Below are 21,633 nucleotides of genomic sequence, written 5' to 3' on the forward strand. Positions count from 1 at the left end.
CTTAACAAGCTTGGATTGTTAGCAGTAGCCATAGTTAGTAATTAGCATTAGTTAGTTAGACTGTTCATCATAACTAATTATGTTAGTTAGTTCTTAATTCTGTTAGCAATTTGGAGTAGTAGTTAGAAGCTTCCAGAACAAGTAAAGTTGGTTAGGACGGTTATTTAAGCCTTGTAAACTATCTTCACTTTAGTAATTCTGAATTTTCTCATTTGCTGTTATGAGAAGTTAATCAATCCACTCCATTCATTGCTAACTCTCTGATTCATGGATGTTTAGACGCCTTAGATCATGATTTTCTACACCAACTATGTTGATTTGGTAGAAATGAATAATTCATCAACTATTTTTTCCTGAAGAAACTCAGACAACTAATCTTAAGACCTTAGAAGCTGCTTACCAGGGAAGAAGAAGCAAAAATTGTCTTCTGGCGAGTGCGAGATTAGATTTTCGTATATAAATAAGAGCTGCAACAACTAAGTCATTTTTTTATCTTTGAAAATTCAGAACATAAGATATACTGTCACTATAGAATTGATGAATTGAACGTTAATGAATGTTATATTGAAATGAAGTTAGTTTACTTGTTACAAAGGCTGAAAAATACTGATGATGAAGAGAACAACTACACAGCACTAACCAATAACAGATTGACTTGCTAACTGATATAAAAATAATAACAATAATAACTAATTTAATTTCCTATAACAATCATAACTACCATAACTAACTCAACCTTCTATGCTCACATGTGATTATGGATGGGTTATTGTTAAACCCAAAACTGTTGGGTACAATTATTATGACTATAACTTAGTTCAGTAACGTCCTTAGAACATTTACTGCTATATCTAAGGCCCACAAATGTGAATATAAAAAAACAAATTTGCTTTTACCTGGTTTGGCAGATTATGCACTTATTATGTGCAATCATAGGAGGTATCATGTTTGAGGTTAAATGTGTGGAACTTAGAAGCAACAGTAAACAAAGGAGGAGGAAAATTGAACCTAACGAGTAGTTTGCAAGCTTGAAAAGAAAGTGGGAAGATTGGAAAAGAGTGTGAAATGAAGAAAAGGATGAAGAGTTGGTTGTGCTTAGAGAGAAGAGGAAAGTAATAAGACAGCTTTGTTTTCTAATTGAGTTTCAACAACATTGCTATTACGACTGTTTGGAAGATTTTGTCACAAAGGCAATAAGGGAAACTAATATTATACAAGTTGAGAATGTTCTGCTTCTTGTTGTCTACAATTCTTTTTGTCCATTATATATGGTTATGTTAGGTAATTAATGATTTTCTTGAACAATATGAACAAGAATTTTAAAATTGGCTCAATTCAAGTAAAACACACTACATTCCAAATTACTCACCTAAATCTTAATATTAGAATAACCATTTGCACACTTAGTGAATTGAACATCCGAACACCTAGTGAATTAAACATCCGATATATCCATTGTTCATATTGTTTAATATTTTTATTGTCTACTTATACTTTTCCTATCGTAAATTTGTAATCTTCTCTCCTATTTAAACTCTTATTATTTTTGCCCTTTAACTTTAGGTGTAAGATTATCGTCAACTAGTAGTCATACTGATGCAAACCCAAATCCAAACCAACAAGGCCCAGCTGAAGAGGAACCAATTGAAGATGAAAAAGAAGAGAGTCATGGGCCAGAGATGTTGGGTCCTAGAAGAAAGAAACGCCCGACTTGGCACCAAGATTATGTGATGTAACAAATTGCTTCTGGAATGCCTACGTGGCAAAGTTAGTTACGTTTGAGTATGAGAATTATTGATATGGGATAAAAGTAGCATCAGGAGAGAGTAGAGAATTATCATTTGGTCATTAGAGAATTGGCTCTGGAGTATAACCCTCACTCAAAGTAGGGAAACGTTTGTGTTCGTACTCCTTTTCATTCATGCTATTCACTAGTAATACAACACTAATTCATTATACTTTCTTTCCATTATACAAATTCATTACAAATCCTATTGCACATTTTCTAATCTATCATTGGTGCTCTCGTTGAGAGATGGTGGATACCGATGAACTCCGACAATTCCAAGCAGAAATTGTAGTCTTACAGTGGGGTCAGATTGAGATTAACAGCAAGGTCTCGGACACTAATGACCGCTTACATTCCATGGAAGAATTCCTGAAACAAATCAAAGGAATGTTAGCGGATTCCAAGAAGAAAAAGAAAATAATTAGAGAATAGGACTCTAATTCTGACGTTGAGAACAACAACAAGCATCATCATCATCATTCTAATCACTTCCACTCGGGAAATAGAGGTATGCGTGTTGAACTACCTATTTTTTATGGTGAAAGGGTTGAGGAGTGGGTTTTCAAGGTGCAAGAATATTTTGAATGGTTTAGTGTGCCTGAGGAGATGAGAATCATGATGCTTTCTTTCCATTTAACTGGTCCTGCCTATTCCTGGTATCGTTGGTTAGTAAAAAATGATATTTGACATACTTGTGACTCATTCTTGAATTCATTGTTAATTCGTTTTGGCCAGAATTATTTCTATGACCCAAAGGCAGCTCTTAAGGAGCTAAAACAAACTGATTCTACGGCAGAATATCATACCCAGTTTGAGGAATTATCAACCCAAGTGATTGGGTTGAGTGAGGATTAGTTGGTATCCATGTTTATTGCTGGCTTGCAGAAGTATCTCAAATACGAGTTGATGATAGCTAAACCTCAAGAGTATGATACCGCGGTAGCCTTAGCCAAATTGCATGAACAAAAGCATGCTGCGAACCCTACATACTCAATTAAAAGCCTGAAACCATACACAAACCCTAACAGTTGAAACACCACCATATACTTCAGCACCCCAACTCCACCAACTAACCGAATCCCAACAACAAAACACACACACAATCCTACAACAACCTTAGCAGCATCCAGCCCAACCACAACCCAAACACAACCTAAGCACATCCCAAACACCCCTTACAAACACTTATCAGCAGAGGAGGTTAAGCTAAAGAGGTCTAAAGGATTATGCTATTATTATGAGGATAAATGGTCACCTTCCCATCGCTGTAAAACCACACTGCATCTGTTAATTGGAGAGGATGCAATGCAGGAACTGTTGAGGGAACCACCAGCAGAGGAGGTAATTACTGAAGGACCAAAACAACCGATAATTATTGAACCGGTGCAACCTGAGATTAGCTTTAACGCTATGGTGGGGCAGTACTAGCCCACTACATTCAGGTTGAAGGGAACATATAATGGCCAGCCACTGATGGTGCTTATTGATGGGGGCAGTACCCATAATTTTATTAAAACCAGTGTGGCTCAGAGACTTGCAATTCCTATGCGTGATGTGACTCCTTTACAAGTACTAGTGGGAAATGGAGATAGTATTGGCTGTTAGGCACAGTGTGAGGAAATTGCCTTGATTCTCTAAGGCTACAAGTTTAACATCAGCACGTATGTGTTGGACTTGCAAGGTGCAGATTTGGTTCTAGGTGTCCAATGGCTTATGGGTCTTGGTTATGTCACCATTCATTATGGGTTGTTGACTATGGAGTTTGTAGTGCATAATTTAAAGGTAAAGTTACAAGGGGAAAGGCTATTGCAATCAGAAGGGCTCAGTAATAGAATGCTGCAGAAATTGGTGACAAATAAGGTAATTACTACGTTCTATCACCTGAGAATGATTGAAGGAGAGACCAACAGCAAACCAACAGTCCCTGTAGATATTTAGCAGCTTTTGGAAGAATTCCAACAGGTTTTTGAGGAACCTACATAGCTCCCTCCCACTAGGAAGATTGACCATAAAATTGAGCTCATACCGGGTGCCCAGCCGGTTAAGGTACGACCCTACAAGTATCCTTAATTTCAGAAAGATGAGATGGAGCGTTTGATCGTGGAAATGCTTGAAACTGGTGTGATTAGAGAAAGCCATAGTGCATTTTCTAGCTTGGTGCTTTTGGTAAGAAAGAAGGATGGTGGTTGGCACTTTTGCGTTGATTATAGGGCTCTCAACGCAATTACGGTTAAGGAAAAATTTCCTATACCAACTATAGAAGAGATACTTGATGAACTCTTTGGTGCCGAATATTTTTCTAAGATTGATCTGCGGTCGGGCTACCACCAAATCAGAATGAATGAAAATTCAGTGCACATCACAGCCTTTCAAACTCATTTGGGTCACTATGAGTTTGTGGTAATTCTATTCGGCCTTACTAATGCCCCTTCTACATTCCAAGCTACCATGAATCGGATTTTTCAACCTTACCTACGAAAATTCATTGCAGTTTTCTTTGATGACATTCTCATCTACAGCCGTACATGGGCGGATTATTTGGAGCATCTCAAAACTACTCTTGCTGTCCTACGTACTCATGATCTATATGCTAAAGCTTCTAAATGTTCTTTTGGTCAAAATCAGGTTGATTATTTGGGACATGTTGTGTGCTCTATGGGAATCAAGGTTGACTCTTCTAAAATTGAGGCAATACAAGCTTGGCCGAAGCCAACTTCCCTTAAGCAATTGAGGGGTTTCCTTGGGTTAACAGGCTATTATCGAAAATTTGTTTTGGCCTATGCCCAACTAGCTCATCCACTCACTGAATTGCTGAAGAAAAATAATTTTCATTGGGGTGCTGAAGCGGACATGGCATTTGACAAATTGAAGACAACCATGACTCACACACCTGTGCTATCCCTTCCGGATTTTTCTCAGAGGTTTACTGTTGAGACCGATGCATCTAACACCGGGATAGGTGCTGTCCAATCCCAGAATGGGCACCCTTTAGCCTACTTTAGCAAGAAGCTAAATCCGAAGTTGGCTATGTCTTCTGCCTATATTCGAGAGTTGTATGCCATTACTCAGGTGGTTGCCAAATGGCGTCATTATCTACTAGGCAAAAAATTCACCGTAAAAACTGATCATCGGGGTTTAAAAGAGCTGTTGACATAGGTGGTGTTGACCTCTGAACAACAATTTTATTTGCACAAATTATTGGGATATGATTTTGACATAGAATACCGACCGGGAAAACAAAATCAGGTGGCAGACGCACTGTCCAGGCATCCAGAGACAACTATGGCTCATGAATTCCTGGCTTTCACCTCAATCCATCTCACACTGATGCAGGATTTATTGGAAGGGAATCAGACTGATCCAGCCATGCTGCGCCTCCATGATAAGTTGAAAACAGGGGAATTGGGGCTAGATTATACAGTCAAGGAGGGTCTTTTGATGTATCAAGGGCGATTTTGGGTTCCCGATTTCAAAGGGTTGAGGGAATTATTATTGCAAGAGTTTCACTCATCACTTAGAGGCGGTCACGGGGGAATTCTCAAGACTTACAAGGCCCTTGGGGAGTCATTTTTTTGGCCTGGAATGCGAGGCCAAGTTCACAGGTTTGTTGAGCACTCTCAAGAGTGCCAAGTCACTAAGTACATTCCTGCCAAGTCCCAAGATTTTCTATAGCCCTTACCAATTCCGGTTAGACCATGGGCCGATATTTCCATGGATTTTATTGTGCAACTTCTTAAGTCGACTGGGTTTACAGGGATCTTAGTGGTGGTGGACCGTTTCAGCAAAGTGGGTCATTTCAGTGCTCTGAAACCTGGGTTTACAGCCAAGGATGTGGCACAGGTATTCATTAATTTATTAGTACGGTTACATGGCTTTCCTGTTACTATTATTTCAGATCGAGATCTGATTTTATTGAGTCGGTTTTGGAAGAGTTTTGTTTGAATTAAGTGGGACTAAGTTACTTTATAGCTCTGCATATTACCCTCAGAGTGATGGCCAAACAGAGGTGGTTAATCGAACACTTGAGCAATACCTACGCGTATTCACACACACCTATCCAAAATAATGGACCACCAATTTATCATGGGCAGATTTCTGTAATAATGGCTCCTACCATTCTACTATTAACATGACTCCACATAAAGCTTTATTTGGATTTCCCATGAATGTACTCCCTGGGTACTCCTCAGGTACTACGAGTGTTATAGAGGTGGATGAGATGTTAAAGGTGAGGGAAGTTCTGAATAAGGAACTGACTTACTTTATTCAAAGGCTCAAAATAAAATGAAGAAGCAAGCTGATTCACATAGAAGGGACATGGAATTTAATCTTGGGGATATGGTTTTACTCAAGATTAAACCCTATAGGCAGCACTCCCTATCCTTGGAGCCACATAATAAACTACGGAAGAGATATTATGGTCCCTACAAAGTCATTCAGAAGGTAGGGAAGGTGGCTTACCGGTTGGAGTTGCTGGAGTCGTGTGCCCTTCGTCCGGTCTTCCATGTATCAGTGCTGAAACCCTTCCACGGTCCTCCGCAAGTGTCAGTGCCATCTGCAGCTGAATTACAGTCTTCCCTGCAGCCACGCCCAGCAGCCATCATAGCAAGTCGTGTTGTCTCCACTCCGACAGGACCTCGAACTGAACTCCTTGTTGATTGGGAAGGAGTTCCTCGCCATGAGACCACATGAGTAGATATGGTTGAACTTAGCAGGGAGTTTCTAGATGTGGACCTTGAGGACAAGGTCATAGTGGAGAGGGGGATAATTGATGCAAACCCAAATCTAAACCAACAAGGCCCAGCTGAAGAGGAATCAATTGAAGATGAAAAAGAAGAGAGTCATGGGCCAGAGATGTTGGGTCCTAGAAGAAAGAAACGCCCAACTTGGCACCAAGATTATGTGATGTAACAAATTGCTTCTGGAATGCCTATGTGGCAAAGTTAGTTACGTTTGAGTATGAGAATGATTGATATGGGGTAAAAGTAGTATCAGGAGAGAGTAGAGAATTATCATTTGGTCATTAGAGAATTGGCTCTGGAGTATAACCCTCACTCGAAGCAGGGAAACGTTTGTGTTCATACTCCTTTTCATTCATGCTATTCACTAGTAATACAACACTAATTCAGTATACTTTCTTCCCATTATACAAATTCATTACAAATCTTATTGCATGTTTTCTAATCTATCACATACTCATACATATAACAAAAGAGGTGTCTTTCATCCCTCTGGTTTTCTTTTGGCTATGTGTGTGTATTGATCATATGAATAAATAACTAATTTAAAAAAATGATGATAGATTTATACATAATAGGATACTAAAAAGGCTCATAGATAGATTCAAAATTGATAAATTAAATCAAAATAGGCTTGCAATATATATTACACAAATATAAGCCACATCTTTTCACATGTGAATAACAACTTTATATAATGACACGTTATGAAAAATGGTACGCATTTTTTTTTGCAACACATGGTTGCTTTTTTCTTGCATACCACACATATTTCTGCATGTCACTTCGGCTACTATTTTGGTAAATTATACCAATTAAAAATTTATTTAAAAATATCATTTCTTTACTCAAAAGAAGGTGTGAAAATGATTTTCTAATTCAATTCGCTAAAAGAATTTAATTTCTTCTTCTCTTTTGAGTGTATGACAAACTCTCTTTTTCTGGTCAAATATATTCAAAGTGAATTGTGATGCAAATTTAAGGACTATGAACCATCTTAAAATTTTTAGATATTTAATTTGAGATATTAGTTGTTAAATTTTTGAGACTTCATTTCTAGTGATAACATTTTTAGATGTGAATTTTTTATTATTTAGCAATGACTCTTGTTGCCTTAAGAGTATGATTACAGATATGTTATTAAATGAATAGTTCAATTTTTTTTTCTAATTCAATAGGAAGCATCATTGATGTTTAGAGAAGATAAGGACTTTCTTATTAAGATTAAGATATTACTTAGAGAAATTAGACTGTCATTGTTACGTTTATGTAATGTTCCGCAAATATCGTTGCAGATTTTATGGCAAAGTAAGCTGTTGGGATGGTCTTCCTCAAATGAAATGACTTTATTCTTGGGATGAATTAGACTTAATTATCCAGCAAGAAATAATTTTGTCTCAGTTTTAACTCTATTATTCTGTTCTTGTGAGACAAAAAAATATCGAGTATCAGAATTATTAAGGTAAAATAACGCAACTAAAATTTATGAACAAAAAATGGATGAAATTAAACAAAAATTCAGACAATAATAAAAATAATATAACTAAATGGTGAGATTACAATTTCTCAAAATATACAGAGAAATCTATATACTCTCTTATATATTTTGAAAATAACATTCATACAAGGGGCTTATATACATGAGAAAAACCTTACTATTTTTGTCCTTAATTTTCACTCGCTAAAATTTTCCAAACTTGCATACCCAATATCACAACCAAACATTCCTATTTATAATGAGTACATGGAAGTTAAAGAGAGTTAACACTCAAATTGACTTCTAAAAAATACCTCAAATCTTAAATTGTCTCAATTTAGATCTTGAATTTTCACTTTTTAATTCACATTATCTCTTCAAATAATTTTCGTTAACATCAAGTTGACGTGGCATGCTGACGTCAATGCCACGTATCAGAACAACATTCGATCACAGAGAATGAAGTGATGACGTATTTATTAGTGACACGAAACATGCTAATATGGATGATAATGTCACGTGTCATATCGCAATTTGTTCACGTATTAGTTATGTGTGATGTGTTACACCATAATTTTTTTATGTATCATTAATATGTTATCATTCTAAGTAATTTAAATTAGTCTCTGAATTTTCAATCATAACTCATTTTAGTTCCTAAAATAAAAAACGCAAATCAAATTAGTCCATAAAATAAATTTTTTACTTTTTATTTTTAAAAAAATTTATTTTGAAAAGCATACAATACAACACATTATTTTATAAAAAGGGATAAGTACTGTTTTGGTCCCTAACATTGAGGGTCAGAATCGAAACCGTCCCTGATGTAATTTTTGACTTAAAATCGTCCTTAATGTTGCATTTCATTTTAAAATCGTCCTTTCTAAAAAAATTTTAATTTATTCCTAAATTACCCCTACTTTAATAAAAAAGTTATAAAATTTAAAAAAAAATAAAAGAAAATTTGTTGGGAAAGGGAGGGGGGGAAGGGGAAGGGGGGACGGCGCTGGCGAAGCTTGGAGCCACCGTCGCCGTCGTCGTGGCCGTCGTCCTTGGGGATCGCGAGGGAGAGAGGAGACGCGAGTCACTGCCGCCGCCTCGCAACCTCGCCGCCTCATCTGCATCGCTTTCTGCTTCTGCATCTTGCTTCTATTTTCTTGTTTTCTGTTTTCTTGCTTTTGCTTTCTTGCTTTCTGTTTTTTTGCTTTCTGTTTCTGCTTCTTAGTTTGGTGTTGTCTGGTGTTGTTGCTATTGTTTGGTATTCCTAGTGTTAGTGTTGGTTGGTGTTGGTGGTGGTGGTGGTGGTGTTGGTGTTGGTGTTAGTGTTGGTGGTGGTGGTGCAGCTGGTGGTGGTGGTGGTGGTGGTGTTGCTGGTGGTGGTGGTGGGGATTGGAGCAGCAAGCCTGTGAAGAGTTAACATGAGTTATTAATAAAAATTCAGAGGCCAATTTGAATCATTTAAAAGATAATATACTAGTGATACATAGATAACAAATATGGAAGCGAATTGCGTTATGTCATACAATACTACAATCTATATTATTATGTCATTGACAGATATGTCATCACTTTATTCCACATAGTTGATTAGTGTTCTGACACATCAGCATACCACGTCAATACGGTATTAACAAAAATCATTTGAGGAACTAATGTGAGTAATTGGAATTGAGGCAATTTATATTTCAAGAGTCAATTTAAAGTTCAAAATAAAATTTAAGTATTAACTCAGGTTAAAAAAGAGAAGAATTTTTTATATATGGTTATAAAAAGAGGTAAATACTAAATTAGTATTTGAAAGATTCTAGTGCTGATAAAATGGTACATAGTCTTTGTGTAACACCCTCACTATCAGAAGTCACGCTTCCGGCTGCGCTACTCTGATAGTAAGAAGTATTAAAACTACTTTACATATTAAATACTAAAATAGGAACCTGTGACTCGACACTGTATCGCTGATTTTTTAGAAAACCGAAAATAAATACTTTATCTTAAGAAAAAATACAAGCAGGCATAGATTCATATACAAGACTCCTTACATAATAACTCAATATATTATACATATAAAACATACAATTCCTATCCCTCTTACAAAATTTTAATAACAAATACGAGGAAAGAAAATAATCTAATTAATACAACAACATATAAACCAAACGCAGTATAACTCTTCTTAATGCTTCATCCGGTTCCTGAAAAGATAAAGCTGTAGAGGGGTGAGAACCTAACCACACGGTCTCACCACGCAGTTTCAAAGTTGTCATAAGAAGATATTTAATAAGAAAATTGTTTTCAAGCTCAGTGATTATCATTGCCTTATGAATCTTTTAAAAAAACAGTAGGTAATCGTTCAAAACCTTTTTAAAGAAACGTGTAATTATTCAAAAATCCGAAACATTTCCTTCCTTATAAGAAAAATCTCAATTAGAAACCAACCATGCAATCAAACAACACAATCATTAATTCAGCACCAAAGTTTATTCTCAAATGTAGCACGCCAGGACAAACACAGGCAAGACAAACAAGGAAAGCACAAGTAGGTAGCAGTTACAGTAAATAGTTCAAGTAGCAGTTAAGAACAGTTTAGCAATTAGGCAAACCAAAACAAGTTCAAACCCAAATAAAGCATACAAATGCATATGATGCATGCCTGTCCTATGGCTGATGAGGCTCATCTGTCGGTTATCCAGCCAACACGACAAGTCTGAATTGTCCTTAGACTGTCCCCCGACGTGCATCCCCAAGAGTCTATGCATAGTTTTTTCTCAAATAATCAATATTGCTCAATGGGGGTAACATTTCCGGGAATTTATATAGTGCCCGGTCACACTTACGTCGTAGGGTCAACAGAGTATCGAGTTTTCAACCTGGTACACGTGGTGGCAAGCCACGGCACTTAATCCAGGGAACCTCGTATCTCGGATATTTTAAATTCATAAGCCACAAATAATTCATTCATCATTCATCAATATCTAAGCCATTCTCAATATCATCATCATTCGTCAATCCATATCCTTCCAAATTCATTCAAAAATCATACTTCAAATCAATCCTCATCATCCTTCTTTCTGTTAATCAACAATCTCAATTCAAAACATAATTCTTACTTTTCTAAATAAATCAATCCAAAACAAATAACGTTTAAGAACTAAATCTTTTTAAACAATTACTTCAAACAAAACTTCCAGTTTTATAAAATTTCGGCAGCATCTCCTCTAAAACTCGGATTCTGCCACCCTGTTCGGGTCCCAACCAAACCAAACCAAACACCCGTTAATCAGTCAAATCACTTCCAACAGCCATTATCATAACAACAGTACTCAACCCAAAGAAATTACAAAATCCAGAATTCAATCAACCAATCCTATAAATCACAATTTAAACCGACTTCAACCAACAGCATCAATCAATAGTTAAGAATTCTCGGTCTTCTCAAACAGTTTCAAACCAAACCATTCCCTCAAACACTTTTCGAATCATTTCCAAAAAATAGCAAATCATTCTCAATAAATAACCCGTTTTCAAATATCAAGTCTTTTTCCAAGTTTATTTTAAAATCAAATTCCAATATCAAATCGGGTTTAATATCAAATCAAATTAATGATCTCATTCAACCAAAACAAGTCAATTCAATTCATAAGACTCACGAAATCACAAAAATGTATTTTACGCGTTAATATCGATTTATAACAACCCTGTAATGTAAAATATATTTAAGAAAAACCCCTACCTCGATTGCGATCTAACTACGAGACTAAACTCTTTTTCTTTTGGCTCGCATTCAGCGGCAGCTGCATCCGCAGTTCCGTTTACTTTCACAACAAAAAAAACGGCTTTTACTCCAACCATGTGATTACCGAAACTCGACCCTAGAACGTCAATATCACGAAATTCTCAATAATTCATAGGAAAACAATAGCAATAAGGATATCAAGGTTAAAATAACTTACTGCAGCTATAGAAAACAGAACGACAGAGCAGCAAAGAACATAATCAGGGACCTATGCATCTGTCCTGATGGCAGTAACATATTCCAATTGGTAAGGCAGCAGGGATATCAATAAAAAGGCATATAAAATATTCCCTATTTTTCAATTATAAGAACTCTAAATCAAAAATAAGAGTTTACTCAACTTTTATATAAAAATCTCCAAAATACAGTCTTAAAAAAATATAATGCATCGTAAATGATTAATTAATAACTTTTAAAAAATTAGAGGTCTTACATCCTACCCCACTTATAAAAATTTTCGTCCTCGAAAATTAACTTAATACACATCATTCTAAAATAGTTTTGAATACTTTAGAAAAGCAGAGATCTTAGCAGATATATGTATTAATTTTCCAAATATCGAATAGTTTGTAAAACTTAGGCGTATGGAAAAAGTGTGGTCTGAAGCAAAAGTTACACGGGGGTTTAAAACAAGAATGTCACATGGGTCTGAAGCAACAGTACTTTACTTTCTAAATGCGTTTTAGATAAGCAAGAAAGTTTAGCATATTTATGTATATAGATGTTCAAATACTGAATAACTATAAGATTTATATATAAGGGTAAAGTATGGTATAAGGCAGGAGATACAAGATAGGCGTTCACAATGCAAAGTTATAGTTAATGTGGCAAAATGGCTACAAAGCAAGCTGGTATTTAAACAACAGGTAAAACGTTCATTCACCAACGTTGTATTCACTTCAGAACTTCAATTTGCAACTCCATCAATTACTTCGCAACCCAAAAAAAGTTGGTTACAAGCCTATCATCCACAAATTTTCACATGGAAATAAAACTACCACAGCCCCTTATTACGTCACACACTTACTACTTCATCTTTTCACGCTCACGAGCAGCATTCTAAGGAGACTAACGTTTCATTTGATATGCCCAAAGGTCATACGTGCCTCTAAAGCAATTCCCGAGTTATTTAGAAGGTTACAAGGCATGAGATAAGGTCAGGTGACAAGGACGATGTTCACAAGAATTTAAAAGACAACCTTGAGGATTAGACAACAACACAACGGTTTGAAATGAATTCAAGGTCAAGGAGTATGAGGTTTATAAAAAAAGAAAATCTAAGGCCAAAGATAATTCACAAGATTCGAGTATCAATGAAACTCTTTCGAATGCATCATTTACCAAAATCGAAACTTAAGAAAATCATTTTTCCTTTCAAAAGAAAAGTATACAACAACATATTTGAAAAAGAATAACGAAAACATAGATGTGACATTTCTTGAATACAATTTCAGGTTGTAAGAGATTATGTAAAGTTTGAAAAGGTATGAGTAAAAGTATTTAAGCGCTTCACTAACCAAACGCATGCATAAAACTGACATATAGTCAAAAGAAAATCCAGTTATACTTCATCAAAACATTTTCCAAGTTTAAAAACGGAATGGGAGAGTTTCAAGAAGTGAAAGCCATAACCAATCCCCAGTATTCCAAGGTCTAGTTCAATCTCAATCAAGGTTTTAAACTCATTCATTGTTATGCGACAATCTAAACAATCGGTCTTAGTTCGAAAACTTAGCGACCTGACACGTGCTCAAACACACCAGTACAAAATTAAATGCCATAACCTGCGACATTTTCAAACTCACCAAATTTACTTCCTGCATCAATAAGCTGTGTACTAAAAAACTAGCATATTGTTACCCATGTCTAGGGGTTGCACATGACACCGAAGCACTCGAGTTTACTTAGAGGGATAAAATACCTAGGAAGAGCAAATCAAATGACAAGGGCAACGTTTGCATGAAGTCAAAAGGATGAATAGAGTCGCAATTTAACAAGAATGCGCAATAACAATGAAATATTCCAGAAGGAGAGTCAATTTACATTTTTTTTCCTAGGAGATCTGAATCAAAGAACTTCAATAGGAATCATCAGAAAAGTTAACATATTTAGCCGAAACAAATTTAGGCCGAATAAAGGACATACAAAGTTTGCAAAAGAGAAGATAACATGATTTAAGACAATGTTTACAAGTATTTGAAGAAATGGTTTGAGTCACCAACAAACAAGAATGGTCAAAAATCATAAAGTGTGCCGGACAGAAAAATCGAAGTACAAATAGAAAAAAATTTTGATTTCAAAGATCTTCAATAGAAACCATAGAGTAGAATAGGGTAATTGTTTACAAAATTCAAGAAAGTCAATTAAAAACGTAAATATTGCGTCTTGTTAAAACAAATTCAAGTCGAGCTAGATTATGCGAGATTTATGAAATAAAAATTAGTTAGGCTAAGGATAAAACATTTTCCTGAAAATCTTGGTAGAAAATCAAATTGTAGTCCTAAGAAGAAACTTGAATTTAAGAACTCCTGTAGGAACGATCAAGAAGAAGAACAGTGCATTTATTTAAATCGGATTTGAGCTAAGTCGAAAATAATACTAAAAGTCATTGGTAGCGTTAACAAAGAATGGATAATCTCAAAAAGGAACGAATTCACTTTCTCAAAAGAAACATGAAATGTTTAAATAAGATTTTGCATTAAAACAACTCAGATTAAAATAAAATATGCAAAATTTATAAAATAAACTTAATTAAGCTATGAGCAAAAATATTCTTTCAAGAATCTTGAAAAATATTCAAGAGGAGAATCAAACCAGAATTACTTTGAAGACCCAAAACAAAAATTACAAGAGGGCTTTATAAGATAGGATGTATTACGGCAAAACAGGTTCAGATTTCATCGATAAATTACATCGTTTAAGTAGAAGAATACAGAACCTAAAGCTGTGATGTCAAGAATCTATAGAGTAAGTAGGTGCATGTTAAGAGAAGAATACGCATATGGTGCAAAGCATAGAGGCAAGATATCAAATCATAACTTAAGGAGAGAATCTAAATCAGAAAATTTTGCTATGAACAACAAGAAGAAAGATAATATATTGATCGAAGCAAATTCCAATTAAATTAGAGTACAAAGTTCTTATAAGAGAACGTCAAATTGAGGACCATAACATTAAGAATCCAGGGGATAGTCAGAAATATAATTTGACAAAGAATCAAACCGTATCTCAAGAAAGGCATTGAATCAAGGATTTCCAATGCAAATGATAAAGGTAAAAGTAACACCTATCACAGATAAGGATCACATGTCAACCAACTTCAAGAATTAATTTCTAACGCTCCCAAAACCCGCAACTCGCGTTATCTATGACTTGCATATTGTCTATCATAACCCATTGGTGCTTCCATATACATAATTTACTAGTGTTAAGCCGGCCAAACTTAATACCAGGAATTATGCAATGCAAGACTAATGGCATTAATCAATAGACCGTCATGTGTATAAAACTCTAATTCTCATTATCTGAACGAGACCTATTACATGACAGACGCTCAGAGTATGCAATTGAAGCATAATCAGTCCATTCCTCAGGCTCTACAGGAAGGACCGCTCTGATACCATAATGTAACACCCTCACTATCAGAAGTCACGCTTCCGGCTGCGCTACTCTGATAGTAAGAAGTATTAAAACTACTTTACATATTAAATACTAAAATAGGAACCTGTGACTCGACACTGTATCGCTGATTTTTTAGAAAACCGAAAATAAATACTTTATACAAGCAGGCATAGATTCATATACAAGACTCCTTACATAATAACTCAATATATTATACATATAAAACATACAATTCCTATCCCTCTTACAAAATTTTAATAACAAAGACGAGGGAAGAAAATAATCTAATTAATACAACAACATATAAACCGAACGCAGTATAACTCTTCTTAATGCTTCATCCGGTTCCTGAAAAGATAAAGCTGTAGGGGGTGAGAACCTAACCACACGGTCTCACCACGCAGTTTCAAAGTTGTCATAAGAAGATATTTAATAAGAAAATTGTTTTCAAGCTCAGTGATTATCATTGCCTTATGAATCTTTTAAAAAAACAGTAGGTAATCGTTCAAAACCTTTTTAAAGAAACGTGTAATTATTCAAAAATCTGAAACATTTCCTTCTTTATAAGAAAAATCTCAATTAGAAACCAATCATGCAATCAAACAACACAATCATTAATTCAGCACCAAAGTTTATTCTCAAATGTAGCACGCCAGGACAAACACAGGCAAGACAAACAAGGAAAGCACAAGTAGGTAGCAGTTACAGCAAATAGTTCAAGTAGCAGTTAAGAACAGTTTAGCAATTAGGCAAACCAAAACAAGTTCAAACCCAAACAAAGCATACAAATGCATATGATGCATGCCTGTCCTATGGCTGATGAGGCTCATCTGTCGGTTATCCAGCCAACCCGACAAGTCTGAATTGTCCTTAGACTGTCCCCCGACGTGCATCCCTAAGAGTCTATGCATAGTTTTTTCTCAAATAATCAATATTGCTCAATGGGGGTAACATTCCCGGGAATTTATATAGTTCCCGGTCACACTTACGTCGTAGGGTCAACAGAGTATCGAGTTTTCAACCTGGTACACGTGGTGGCAAGCCACGGCACTTAATTCTTACTTTTCTAAATAAATCAATCCAAAACAAATAATGTTTAAGAACTAAATCTTTTTAAACAATTACTTCAAACAAAACTTCCAGTTTTATAAAATTTCGGCAGCATCTCCTCTAAAACTCAGATTCTGCCACTCTGTTCGGGTCCCAACCAAACCAAACCAAACACCCGTTAATCAGTCAAATCACTTCCAACAGCCATTATCATAACAACAGTACTCAACCCAAAGAAATTACAAAATCCAGAATTCAATCAACCAATCCTATAAATCACAATTTAAACCGACTTCAACCAACAGCATCAATCAATAGTTAAGAATTCTCGGTCTTCTCAAACAGTTTCAAACCAAACCATTCCCTCAAACACTTTTCGAATCATTTCCAAAAAAAAATAGCAAATCATTCTCAATAAATAACCCGTTTTCAAATATCAAGTCTTTTTCCAAGTTTATTTTAAAATCAAATTCCAATATCAAATCGGGTTTAATATCAAATCAAATTAATGATCTCATTCAACCAAAACAAGTCAATTCAATTCATAAGACTCACGAAATCACAAAAATGTATTTTACGCGTTAATATCGATTTATAACAACCCTGTAATGTAAAATATATTTAAGAAAAACCCCTACCTCGATTGCGATCTAACTACGAGACTAAACTCTTTTTCTTTTGGCTCGCATTTAGCGGCAGCTGCATCCGCAGTTCCGTTTACTTTCACAACAAAAAAAACGGCTTTTACTCCAACCATGTGATTACCGAAACTCGACCCTAGAACGTCAATTTCACCAAATTCTCAATAATTCATAGGAAAACAATAGCAATAAGGATATCAAGGTTAAAATAACTTACTGCAGCTATAGAAAACAGAACGACAGAGCAGCAAAGAACATAATCAGGGACCTATGCATCTGTCCTGATGGCAGTAACATATTCCAATTGGTAAGGCAGCAGGGATATCAATAAAATCAGAATAGCGGAGCAAAATAGAAATAGAACAGATTCAAGAAAGGAGGAAGCAGTTACCGGTAAATCTGACCTAGTTCCGACAACAACGTAGAGCCGAGTAACTTGCAACAACCAAAACCCAAGAAGATAGAGGCTTCAGATACGGTCTCCGACGGCCACGGACACGGTTGCGCGACTCAAAACAGAACCAGGTAGAGCGGCGGTAGCCTCCAGCAGCTCCGGTGAGCTTCTTTAACGACGGTGATGGCAGGAGCTTCGGCGGTGCTAACTGAGGCTGGACGGCGGCAGGAACGGCGGCGGAAGCTTCACGCAGCACGGCGGCGCCTATCCTTTCCCCCACCGCGAGCTCTCTGTCTCTCTCTCGCCCTCTGTTCCGATGACAGCGACGATGGCTCCCTTCGGCGACGACGACAGCGCGAACAGTAACGGCTGCGGCGGCGAACTTCATCTGCGGCGGCGAGCTTCATCTACAGCGAGGAACAGCGTAATAGTATCGTTCTTCTTCTCCTCTGGCTCGTGGTTGGCGGCGACGGGCGCGAGGTCACTGGCGATCCGCGATGGTGGCGACGAGCTGGAGGACGAACGGCGGCAACTGTGGCAGCGGTCTTCCTCTCCCACCAACGCACACTCTCTCTCTTTCTTGGATCTCCCCTTCTCTCGATTAGCAGCGGCGGCGGCGGTGGCAGTGACACCCACCGCGCCGCCTCCCTCTTCTCCCCCCTCTCCCTCCTTCCTCGGTCCCCCTTCCTTCTTTCCTTTTCTTTTCTTTCTTTCTTCGATGAGTGGGGTTATTGAAGTGAAAGTAATTGGCGGCTGAAGGAGGTAAGGGGCAGCTAGGGTTTCATTTGGGATAAAGGGAAAATTATGTGTTAATTAAGATTAGGGTTTTGTGTGTTTGATTTTAGGATTAGGGTTCAATTTGGGGCAAATGTGAAATTAGGGATTTTTGGACAATTTGGAATTTTGTTAAATTTTAATAAAATTAAGAGATATTATATTAAATTAAATATAAAATATCCATCTTGAAAATACCTTTCAATTACAAATTTATAAATTAGTTTCGATTAAATGCTAATTAAATAAAAATTGGAGACAAATAAATTAATTCTCCTTCATTTATAAAATAAGGTTAAAAATATAAATATTTAAAATTAAGGCATATAAAATATTCCCTATTTTTCAATTATAAGAACTCTAAATCAAAAATAAGAGTTTACTCAACTTTTATATAAAAATCTCCGAAATATAGTCTTAAAAAAATATAATGCATCGTAAATGATTAATTAATAACTTTTAAAAAGTTAGAGGTCTTACACTTTGTTATTGATAAAATAATCTCTAAAAGATTTTAAAATTTAACAAAAGTTACCAACCGTCAATTGAGTTACTTGGAGTTAAAATTTAGGGATAACATATCAGTTAACAATTATCATAATTACAAAAAGTTGCCCACTTTTAGTTTTTATAATTTTAAAAATATAATTTCACTTTTCTAAAACCTTAATTCTTTTTTTCTCTTCTTCTTCCCTAAGCATCTTCATACACCCCACTCTACTTTCAAATATCAGAAGGATCTCATAATAGAAAACCGAAAAAATCTTCTGTCCAAACTCTTTCTTGCATTGAGCTATGGTAGCCATTTCATTGAGGCACCATGTGGAGGCAGCATAATCACTTGAGAGACAACGATAGAAATGGAAGAATTTTCTGGTGGCCTGCATGAGTTAGAATGAGATAGATTTTTCTTTTTGAAGCCTCTTGTTGTCCTTGAAGGCAAAAACTCCTTTCCTGATAAGGTTATAATAAAGATGATCGGTGAAATTGTTGTGGGTGTCACTGCCTCTGAAACTCAGAAACACATCATGCTTGTATAGTTGTCCATTCTTGTTGGGATCTATTGACTAATGAGTGAAACTGAAAGCTAAATCTTGCGACTTCGAATTCATGGGAGGAAGAGGAGGTGGAGAAGGAGAAAGAAGAGGAGTAGGAGTAGCTATAGCTTATGAATCTTGCAAGATTGCAAATGTTGTCAGCTCTAGAGAAAAAAGTTCAGAGCATAAGAAAAGAACAATCGAAATTGAAACCCACACTACTCGATTCACAGTAAGGGAAAGGAAGGAACCGATAGAAATGGAGATAGAGATAAACCTAAAAGATTCGAAGGAAAGAGATCTGGGACGAGTAACGAAGGGAAAAGAAAAGGGGATTAGACTTTTTTAGAAAATTGAAATTGAGGTGTTTTTAAAATTATAAGAATTAAAAGTGGGTAATTTTTGTAATTATTATAATTGTTAATTGACACGTCACTCCTAAATCTTAACTCCAGATAACTCAACTAACGGTGGGTCATCACTTTTGTCAAATTTTTAAAGCTTTTAGGAATCATCTTGTCAATAACAAAAATTAGACATCATTTTATCAATGCCATAATTTTTCTGGTAAGTATATCAAATTATGACTTTCTTATCCATTTGTATTTATTCTTGTTTTGATTTTTGTCAAAAATTTCAATTACATATTTTTTATGTTCTTTTTTCTTTTTCATTTTTCTTTTGTTTTATTCCACTTAAAGTTGAGATGTACTTATATATTTAATGTTTTGACAAGCTAAATAAATAATAACAGTAACTTGACAATTCTGACTAAGTCAAAATTATAACTTTATCTTAGCTTGCATGCATGGTGATGATCGGATAATTTATACGCTTTTTGACATTGTTTTTAGTATGTTTTTAGTAGGATCTAGTTACTTTTAGGGATGTTTTCATTAGTTTTTATGTTAAATTCACATTTCTGGACTTTACTATGAGTTTGTGTGTTTTTCTGTGATTTCAGGTATTTTCTGGCTGAAATTGAGGGACTTGAGCAGAAATCAGATTCAGAGGATGAAGAAGGACTGCTGATGCTGTTGGATTCTGACCTCCCTGCACTTAAAGTGGATTTTCTGGAGCTACAAAACTCGAAATGGCGCGCTTCCAATTGCGTTGGAAAGTAGACATCCAGGGCTTTCAAGCAATATATAATAGTTCATACTTTGGCCAAGAATAGATGACGTAAACTGGCGTTCAACGCCAGCTTTCTACCCAAATCTGGCGTCCAGCGCCAGAAAAGGAGCCAAAACCAGAGTTGAACGCCCAAACTGGCACAAAAGTTGGCGTTCAACTCCAAGAAGGACCTCTACACGTGCAACACTCAAGCTCAGCCCAAACACACACCAAGTGGGCCCAGGAAGTGGATTTATGCATCAATTACTTACTCATGTAAACCCTAGTAGCTAGTTTATTATAAATAGGACCTTTTACTATTGTATTAGGCATCTATGGTCTCAGTTGTAATCCATTGTTCATCTTAGGAGACTATTGATCACGTTTTAGGGGGCTGGCCATCTTGGCCATGCCTGGACCTTCACTTATGTATTTTCATACGGTAGAGTTTCTACACTCCATAGATTAAGGTGTGGAGCTCTGCTGTATCTCAAAGATTAATGCAAAGTACTTCTGTTTTCTATTCAATTCATCTTATTTCGCTTCTAAGATATCCATTCGCACCCAAGAACGTGATGAAGGTGATGATTATGTGTGACGCTCATCACGTGCCTGACAAACACTTCCGTTCTACATGAAATAAGCTAAAATGAATATCTCTTAGATCTCCTAACCAGAATCTTCGTGGCGTAAGCTAGAATGATGGCGGCATTCAAGAGAATCCGGAAGGTCTAAACCTTGTCTGTGGTATTCTAAAACACTATTATCACTTTATATCCGCCTGACTGAGATTTGCAAGGTGACCATAGCTTGCTTCATACCAACAATCTCCGTGGGATTCGACCCTTACTCACGTAAGGTATTACTTGGACGACCCAGTGCACTTGCTGGTTAGTTGTATCGAAGTTGTGACAAATTATGAATGTGTAATCACGATTACGCGTACCAAATTGCTCACGTACCAAAGCCTGGACATCACAACTTCTTGCACCAAGTTTTTGGCGCCGTTGCCGGGGATTGTTTGAGTTTGGACAACTTATGGCTCATCTTGTTGCTCAGATTAGGTAATTTTCTTTTCGTTTTGTTTTCAAAAAAATCTTTCAAAAAATTTTTTTTTCAAAAATCTCTCATCTGTTTTCGAAAAAAAAAATAAAAATGTTTTCAAAAATTTTATTCGAGATTTTTAAGAATGAATTCTAGTGTTT

The 21,633-nt window shown here is 36.1% G+C and overlaps 1 protein-coding gene and 1 long non-coding RNA gene across 2 annotated transcripts; both read right to left on the reverse strand.

The window, feature by feature from the left end:
* Nucleotides 1,617–6,947, reverse strand: LOC107641724. Its single transcript, XM_016345196.2, has 2 exons — nt 6,251–6,947; nt 1,617–2,158 (listed from the first exon to the last, which is right to left on the reverse strand). The coding sequence occupies exons 1-2, from the start codon at nt 6,538–6,540 to the stop codon at nt 2,095–2,097; spliced, it is 354 nt and encodes a 117-aa protein (XP_016200682.1). The 5' UTR covers nt 6,541–6,947; the 3' UTR covers nt 1,617–2,094.
* On the reverse strand, nt 10,162–12,060 carry LOC110271795. The gene is made up of 3 exons (XR_002362485.1): nt 11,956–12,060; nt 11,736–11,874; nt 10,162–10,211 (listed from the first exon to the last, which is right to left on the reverse strand). It is a non-coding gene; the product is annotated as an uncharacterized LOC110271795 (long non-coding RNA).

Source organism: Arachis ipaensis, chromosome B05 (genome assembly GCF_000816755.2).
Source record: "Arachis ipaensis cultivar K30076 chromosome B05, Araip1.1, whole genome shotgun sequence".
In the NCBI taxonomy this organism is placed as follows: domain Eukaryota; kingdom Viridiplantae; phylum Streptophyta; class Magnoliopsida; order Fabales; family Fabaceae; genus Arachis; species Arachis ipaensis.

Coding starts and splice junctions, on each gene's coding strand:
- LOC107641724 (XM_016345196.2), bottom strand. CDS start 6,540: ATGACCTTGTCCTCAAGGTCCACATCTAGAAACTCCCTGCTAAGTTCA. Junction 2,159..6,250: donor GACTCCAGCAACTCCAACCG/GTAAGCCACCTT, acceptor GATTTGTTTCAG/GAATTCTTCCATGGAATGTA.